The sequence below is a fragment of the Calidris pugnax genome, unplaced genomic scaffold (assembly GCF_001431845.1).
Source record: "Calidris pugnax isolate Ruff unplaced genomic scaffold, ASM143184v1 scaffold167, whole genome shotgun sequence".
NCBI lineage: Eukaryota > Metazoa > Chordata > Aves > Charadriiformes > Scolopacidae > Calidris > Calidris pugnax.
In genome coordinates, this window is record NW_015091045.1 from 2,195,613 (window position 1) to 2,203,700 (window position 8,088).

At 56.6% G+C, this 8,088-nt stretch overlaps 1 protein-coding gene across 1 annotated transcript; it reads right to left on the minus strand.

The window, feature by feature from the left end:
* Positions 1 to 842: 842 nt before the first annotated feature.
* Positions 843 to 5,508, minus strand: LOC106896464 (1-acyl-sn-glycerol-3-phosphate acyltransferase alpha-like). The gene is made up of 6 exons (XM_014956478.1): positions 5,324 to 5,508; positions 2,477 to 2,610; positions 1,772 to 1,947; positions 1,572 to 1,667; positions 1,252 to 1,324; positions 843 to 1,057 (listed from the first exon to the last, which is right to left on the minus strand). Exons 1-6 carry the CDS (start codon positions 5,506 to 5,508, stop codon positions 843 to 845), a joined length of 879 nt encoding a protein of 292 aa, XP_014811964.1.
* Between the last annotated feature and the right edge of the window lie 2,580 nt (positions 5,509 to 8,088).

An 8,088-nucleotide genomic window follows, 5' to 3' on the forward strand; every position in this document is an offset into this window, starting at 1 on the left:
ACATGCCTTTGCCCTTCGAAGTTTCTGGGCTTTATTGGTGTTCCTCTGTGCACTTACTACTCATCCCTATGGCAGGGAGAGGTCCACCCTGGTGTAACTCTCACCCTGATGCATGTTCCTCACCCTGCCCAGCGCTGTACCCCATGGAGAAGCTGTGGTGTCCATAGGGGTGTTCTACCTGCACTGATCTGGGCATCGCACATGGCCATAAGGAGACAGATCCCCCTCCCCACCCTCCCCAAGGCTCAGGTAGGACACCATACACACACACACCACCGGGTATGGACCCTTTAATCTTGCACCCTCATCTTGTAATTCAGCATCGAGGATGCTCTTCCCATTGTGATAATACCCCCTGTACCTCCTGCCCCCCCAGCCACACACTGTGCTCCAGACCTCTCCCCAGAGGTAGCTGCATCTCACCAGTGTTGCCACCTTGCAGGAGCCTCTGGAAGAAGGAAGTCAGCAAGTCCATGGGTGAAGCCCACTGTGAGTCATGCCGTCAGGGGTGGGAAAATGGTGCAGTGAACCCCCAGCCCAAGCCCTGGCACCTCCTTCCCCTCACCCCAGGCACAGGCAGGACCCATCATGCTGGGCAGAGCAGGCAGACTGGGCTTGCTACCCGGGGCCAAACACAGCACCAGGTTTGGGGGAGACCGGCAATGTCCCGGGGAAGAGGCACACAGTCACAGCAAGGGGTTTCTGGGGGCACCTCACACTGATTTCAAGGTGCTGCCCAGTTCCCATCCCTCTGCTTCCCCTTCCACCTTGCTGAGGTGGTGGCAGGGCTGGTGGGCACATCTGCAGGGGACAGGGTGGTAGTGCCACCTCCCTTATGTCCCCTAATTTCTGGTTGGGGTTGTGTCCTCCTGATGCTGCAGGCTGCCTGTCCCCCTGCCAGCACTGGCCCCAGCACGCTGGTCCCCACAGTGACTTGCAGACATCTCGGCCAGGACTTCAGCCATGCGCTGGCGGACAGTCTCTGTCAGTTCAGGGACATCCTTTGGGCTCAGGCCCCGAGTTTCTACCTTGGGGAGGACTTGGATGGTGCACATCCCTGGAGAGAGAAGGGAAAGGCCAGGGATGCTGTTAGATGAACCCACCAGGAACCAGGTCTTACCACCAGCATCCTCCACCACCAGCTTCCTCCCCACACCTCAGTGTCCCACAAAGAGACCTCCAAGTCCCATGTGCTTCAGCCCCACTGCCAGCCCTGCCTTCTGGCACCAGGGCTTCTTGTCCATCCCTTACCAGAGGTGAATTTCTTATCCTTGGAGCTGAAGAAATCCCGGTACGGGGAGATCACAACAGGCAATATTGGAACCTGTAGGAGATGAAGGGTCAGGAATGTTCTCCATACCAAATCCCTCCTCAGGTGGGACTCCAGTTCCTCCTGTGCCCCAGGCTTCAGCAGATCCTGGTCTCCTCCCTGGATCCTGCACCTGCAGGGTGCCTGTCCCTGGGGACTGCAGACCCCCAAAAACCCTCATGTCCCCCATCCTGCTGCCCCAGAGTCCACACCCCACCCCACTCCATCGAGGGCAAGTGGCAGGGGGGAAGGATGAGCTTACCTGAGCCTGCACGGCCAAGTGGAAAGCCCCACGCTTGAAGGGCAGCATGGACTTTTCCTGGTTCCTGGTGCCTTCAGGGAAAATCAGCACTCGGAGCTACACGGGAGACGAAGATACGTGAGCATGGACCCTGAGCAGAGCGCCCTGGGATGTGCTAGGTCAGTCCTCCCCAACTCCCCCCTGCTGCCAGCCCCCCTCACATTCTCACGCCGCATGGTCCTGGCCGTCTGGGAGATGACATTGATGGCATCTTCTCTTTTGTGGCGGTTGATGAAGATCATGCCGCTGAGCCAGCAGGCCCACCCCACAGTGCCCAGGTACAGCAGCTCCTTCTTGACGATGGGCACACAGTGGTCAGGAATGAACTCTGCCATGCCTGGAGGATGGATGGGAGAGGAAGGGATCCATCCCTACCCAATGGCACCCAGAACCAACCAGTCCTGTGGTAGTGACCTGGTGTGGTCTTCTGTTGTCCCAGCACACCCACAACCCTGAGATTCTGTCCCACCAGCTCTTCTGGCCTATGCCTACCTCACTGCCCTGGACAAATCCTGGTGCTGGCCTTTCTGGGAACCCCCAGGGTGAGGCTGGTCCACCCCTGCAGCACCCCAAAGGTTGCCCATGCAGATGAATCATAGAATCATAGAATGGTTTGGGTTGGAAGGGACCTCAAAGAGCATCGAGTTCCAACCCCCCTGCCCTGGGCAGGGACACCTCCCACTAGAGCAGGTTGCTCAAAGCCCCATCCAGCCTGGCCTTGAACCCCTCCAGGGATGGGGCATCCACAACTTCCCTGGGCAACCTGTTCCAGTGTCTCACCACCCTCATAGTAAAAAATTTCTTTCTGATATCTAATCTGAATCTTTTTTCTTCCAATTTAAAACTCCCCTCTCCCTTGCACGTACCCATGAGGTCAAGGGAAGCTTGGTGGTTACACACTATCACGTAGGGCTCCTTGATGTCCAGATGCTCAGAGCCTCGCACCTGCATCTTGATGCCATAGAAGTATTTGAGGGGCTGGATGGCAGCACGCACGAGCCTAGGGCAGAGGAACACGTGTGGGAGCAGATCAACGCAGGGAAGGGGGGCTGCTTGATTTTTTGCAGCCCTTCACAGTCACCCAGGGAGAAAGGTGCAAGATTGGCCAGGCTAGATCTGCTCTGCATGAGCAAATAGTGTGTCCAAAGGTGGATCTGTGTTCCGTGGCAGTGATGCTTTGCTTTTCCAGGTGCGTTTGTAGCCTGTGTAGCTCAGATCTAACTCCGTTACCCTCCCCATGGTGAGACCGGCTGCTGCCTCAGTAGCTGAAGGTCTGCACTGGAGCTTCTGATGAAGAAGAGCAACCAGCTAAAGCTGGTGAGAGAAAAAAGCAAAACAGGCTTTTTGATGTCCAGGGATCATGGGGAAGCAAGAAGAGAAAGGATGGGATGTCTGCCTGCAGCCAAGGTGCAAACCATCACATCCCAATGAGGACAACTGCCTCTGGCCAGGTGAGTGTCACCCTGAGGCTCCCCCACAGCTGGATCAGGGTGTGTGGGCTGGAAACCCAGACACCAGGATCACAGTCCGGGTGGCAGCCGAGAGGTTCTGAACTGTAGATGGGTGAGCACTGAAGAAGGACATGCAGAGGAACAGTTTTGAGACAGTCAGGTCTACAGAGATGTGGGCGTCTCCAGGGATGTACTTGCAGATGACCCAAAGGGCAGGGCTGCAGGCACCAAGCTTTGCGCTGCTGGTGGAGGGGGAAGAGAGCAGGGAAGGGAAAACCAACTCAGCTTCATTCATTAGAGGAAATCACAAAGAGCAGCTTCACCCGACCTGCAGTGTTGGGAAGAGATGGAGGTTTCATCTATGCAGATGGAAGGGGGAACAAGGAAGAGCGGTGTCACCATCCAGGGAGGGTTGGACAGGAAGGGTGACATTAGGATGGCTGGTTAGAGGAAATCACAAAGCAGCTTCACCCAACCTGCAGTGTTGGGAAGAGATGGAGGTTTCATCTATGCAGATGGAAGGGGGAACAAGGAAGAGCGGTGTCACCATCCAGGGAGGGTTGGACAGGAAGGGTGACATTAGGATGGCTGTGCTGATGAAGGGTGATGCTCAGTATGAGAATAACGAGAGGAATGGAAGGAGGATGGAGCAACAGGGATTGCAGCACCCTGGTAATAAAATGCTGGTATGTTTTTGGTGTTGAAATGGAGCACTCAGACCCAAAGCACGAAGAGCATCCGTGCCACGGTCCACACATTTGGCAGCCATCGGTCCTAGGGAGCCCAGAGGAGAGAGGGGAGGGGACAGGGGAGGGGACATGGCAGTCAGAAAGAGCTCAGCACCAGGTAGGGAGAAGAAGAACTTTGGGAGGAGAGAGCAAAGGCCAGCACAGAGGGAGAAGGAGGCACGATGCGTGGAGGGTCCGTTGTATCAGAAGCCCACCCATCCCTTGGGAGACGCGGACTCGAAGGTCCCCGTATCTGCAGGGAAGCAAAACACAGGGAGCCCAGAGGGGACAGGGGAGGGGACAGGGGAGGGGACATAGCAGTCAGAAAGAGCTCAGCACCAGGTAAGGAGAAGAACTTTGGGAGGAGAGAGCAAAGTCCAGCACAGAGGGAGAAGGAGGCACGATGCGTGGAGGGTCCGTTGTATCAGAAGCCCACCCATCCCTTGGGAGACACGGACTCGAAGGTCCCCGTATCTGCAGGGAAGCAAAACACTCGTGGCAATGCCCCAAAGCCAGGACTAATGACAGGAATGCACTCCAAGCCTGAGGCTTTGGGATTTGGAGGCTGAGGAGGAGACGGAACGGGGCGTGCGTGCTGCTGGGGTGCCGGTGGGATGAGATAAGGCAGCGTGAGTCACCGCTGCCTCACACCAGGTACTTCCTCTGAGCCGGAAGCGTTTGCACCAGGGCTGGGAGCACCTCCGGAGGCGTGTGTGTGTGTGTGCACAGCGTTTCTGCACGGAAAGGACGAGGGAGAGAGGCAACACCACCGACTGATGACATCAAACCACTGTCCACACTCCTGCCAAGCGCCCAAAATCCATCAGCACAGGTACGGGATGGCTCGAGCGCAGCAAATACTCAGACGTTTTTCACTCTGACGTAATTATATCCTTTCTGGTATGCTGTCATGCCCACGAACCCAGTAAGAAGATTGCGACACCCTTGAAAGCAACAAGACCTTCCTCTCGTGTTGCACAGCGATGTTATCTCGGCTGCCACCACCCCTGAGCACGGCTGACAACACCAGCGCGTGATTCGCCAGGACATGACTGTGCCATGCCCGACGGCTGATGGCACTGAGACATCCCAAAGTCCCCAGGGAGACTGCAATGGGTGTGCGTTTGCATCCTGCTCATGGCTGAACCTCCAATCTTTGCCAAAACCCCTCTATTGCCCACCCAACTGATGACCCCAACGTTGTGATGGCCAAGGATGATCCCTTCCATGCTACTTCATCCTCCATGGACCACTAGTCCCGACCCAATTGGCCATCTCCATCGTGGTGTAACCCTCCCTGGGCATGGCCAACACCTCTTCACCACACCACAAGACGCCAATGCACTCTTAATTGCCACATGGACATGCCACAGCCTTTGCTGTGGCCTGAGGGCTCAACCACTGGCCATAACACAGCTGTGGCTATGCCCAGAGCAGGAGAGAGCATGTGTCCACAAGAACACATGAGCTCCTCTGCTGGCAGCCAAGCCCCAGCCATCTCCACATCAGAAGCACATTTCCAGGCCATACTCACTTCATGTTCTCTGGAGAGCGTCCCCGAAAAGCCGCAAAGGGGGAGAGGAGGGTGGCCACAGCCAAGATCCAGCAGTTGAAGAAGGCAACCTTGCAGAAGTAGTGGAAGGTGGCATTGTACCAGTAAAGCAGGAGGGCTGCCAAGGGGAGGAGGAGCAGCAGCCCATGGAGCAGGACCACCTCCATCATGCTGCCCTGGTAGGAAGATGCTGCGGAGCTCATCCCGCGTCCCCAGGAGCAGGGCAAGTGGAGCAGGGGATGCCGAGGAGCCCGGCAGGTGACTCAGGTGGATCAGCAAAGAAGTGCGTGGGTGTTTGGGGCTGGTCCAGGGGAAGATGCTGTGTGTTGAGGATGGACTGGCTCAGACGGGAGGCAGACTACCCCACCGAGGGTGGAGAGTGGTGGTGAGTCAACGCCGGGGACCCTGGGTCACCCAAAGTGTCACTGCTGATAAGTGCCCTCCCGGGTTGTTGAAAGCCGTTGCCGTGCCTCTGACTTGATGAGATCATATCTGTTGGCCACAAAAGCATCCATGCTCTGGGCACCTCTCCTGGACACAGGGACCTCAACCCTGGCAAAGAGGGATCTCAGTGGGTAGGGACAGCAGGAGCTGGTTCTGGTCCATGCCCACCACTCTGGCAAGGCTTAGCACAATTTCCTCTTGGCATCATGACTAATCCCAAAACCTCACCCTGCTGAGTATCAGATCATTGGAAGATCTCTCCCTGCCTGGGACCCCCGCAGGTGTATGGTGTCAGGGGTCCCCATCTCCCTGCTCCCCCCTAATCTGGGCTGCAGGATCCCCTCTGTCCTTCCCCTCTCAAGGCCGAGCATCTCTCACCAAGGTCCAGGAGATGCCACGGTGGTCTGAGCCCTGGCAGCCCCTCTGGCTCCCACCCTGGGCTGAAGGAGATGCCAGCCCTCGCCCCAGCCAGGGGCTGCATTGCGTTAGGTGTTTACATAGGTGCAATTAACACTCACAGGGTTGTAATTAACCTCTCCTTCCGCTCTGGTGCTTTCGCACTGGGCACACAGGATACAAACCAACTCTGGGTTGCCGCGCGGAAACTTGCTGTTAAAAAGCATGTACTCATCATTGCAGAGATAACTCTGGCCTGGTCTCAGCCACCAGCAGCATCTCCCAGCCTGGGTGTTCCTTGCCCCAAAGCCTGCCAGGGATGTCCATGTGTTGATGCTCACACCCATCAATTCGTCTCTGACCCTTGGGGCAGGAACCTGCGAGCAGAGAGCTCCACTTGTGCCTTCCCATAGCAATCCCACCAGGGCTGTGGGGCAAACGGTCCCATGACTCCACACTTGGGAGAGGCTTCACATCACCTGGGTCGAATCCAGCAGCCCCGTCCCTCGTCTGACACGACCTACCCTCAGGAGAACCACTCTGCATCTCCCCTGCTCCACTCCCCTCCATGCCCATGCCTGCTCTTTCCACCCACACCTTCTCCCTTCCCCCTACTGATGTGGGTTCAAATAGATGCTGGTGGACTCCTGGTTGTGTGATGCTCTCCATGCTGCCAGCTGAAGGGTGCCCCGGTTCAACCACTGTGACCCAGAGAGGGCTCCAGGGGTTACTTCCACCATGGGTGTTGTAATCCCCATTGCTTCATCCTCCCATTCCTCTCATTATCCTCATATTCAGGCTAAGATTGGGCCATATCTTGAGCCCAGCCTTCCTGTCCACCCCATTGCCAGGTGACTCCTCTCCTCCTTCTTCCCTTTCTGTCTCTACAGATAAGGAAGCCCTTGTGTACCAGCCTGGTTTCACATCAAACTCTGCTTTGCTTTTGGATGATCTTCTCCCCTTCTGCTCTTACTGCTCTGCTGAGCCCATCTCGCAGCCTGCCAGGGTACTCCCAGCTGGAGGAGACGTGTCTTCATGCTGCAACCCAACGTGACTCTTTAGCTCCACACTGAGAAGCTTCTCCTCCAGCTTCATCAGGAGCCAGGCTGAGCTTTGCTGCAGGAGCAGATCTGCCTGTGCCAGAGCCCAGCTCAGTCCTGGGCTTGGGGAGGATAAAATCTCCTTTCCATAGTGACCCCAGAAGAGAGACAGGGCAGTCCTCATGCCCAATGGGGGCAGAAAGAGGAGATTTAAGGCACAATTGCCTGGACACCGTCTTTCTGCATGGCCTGAGCTCCAGATGACCACAAGCCCCGAAGTCTCCTGTTAGGAGCTCTGCTCTTGAGGCAAAGCCTCCTAACAACTGGCCTGTAACCCCACCGGGTGGTCAGAGCAGGGCTGTCACCCCTAAGTGTGGTTGGGGCAGGTAGCAGAGGTGAGGGATAGCTTCCAGCACCCATCTGCCCTCACTTCCCCCTTCTTCCTGATGAGCAGAGGGGACACTGAATCCTGGGGAACTCCATAACCACCCTTTTTCAGGCTGCTGCTCCAACTGCATCCCCACGAGGAGCAAGCTGCAGACCAGATCCAGCTCTCCCAACGCTGTGTTCAGCCCAGCAGCCCCCCCATATTGCCCCAGCACCCTCAACAGGCACTGATACACTCCCCCCAACCAGGTGCAAGAGCCTCACCACCCCCCTCAGGCCTCCAGCTTGGAGGGATCCCTGCATTCAGGCAGGAAGCCAGAAGCCTGGGTAATTACAGATGCTTAATTAGTGACAGCAGGGTGCTTCCTTAACAAAGCAAATTAATTACAGGCAATGTGCTGCATTGAGATCTGAAGGCACTAATGAAGGCCAGGACCACCTGGGCTAGCATCACCCTCCTCCTCCTCCTCCTCCTCCTCC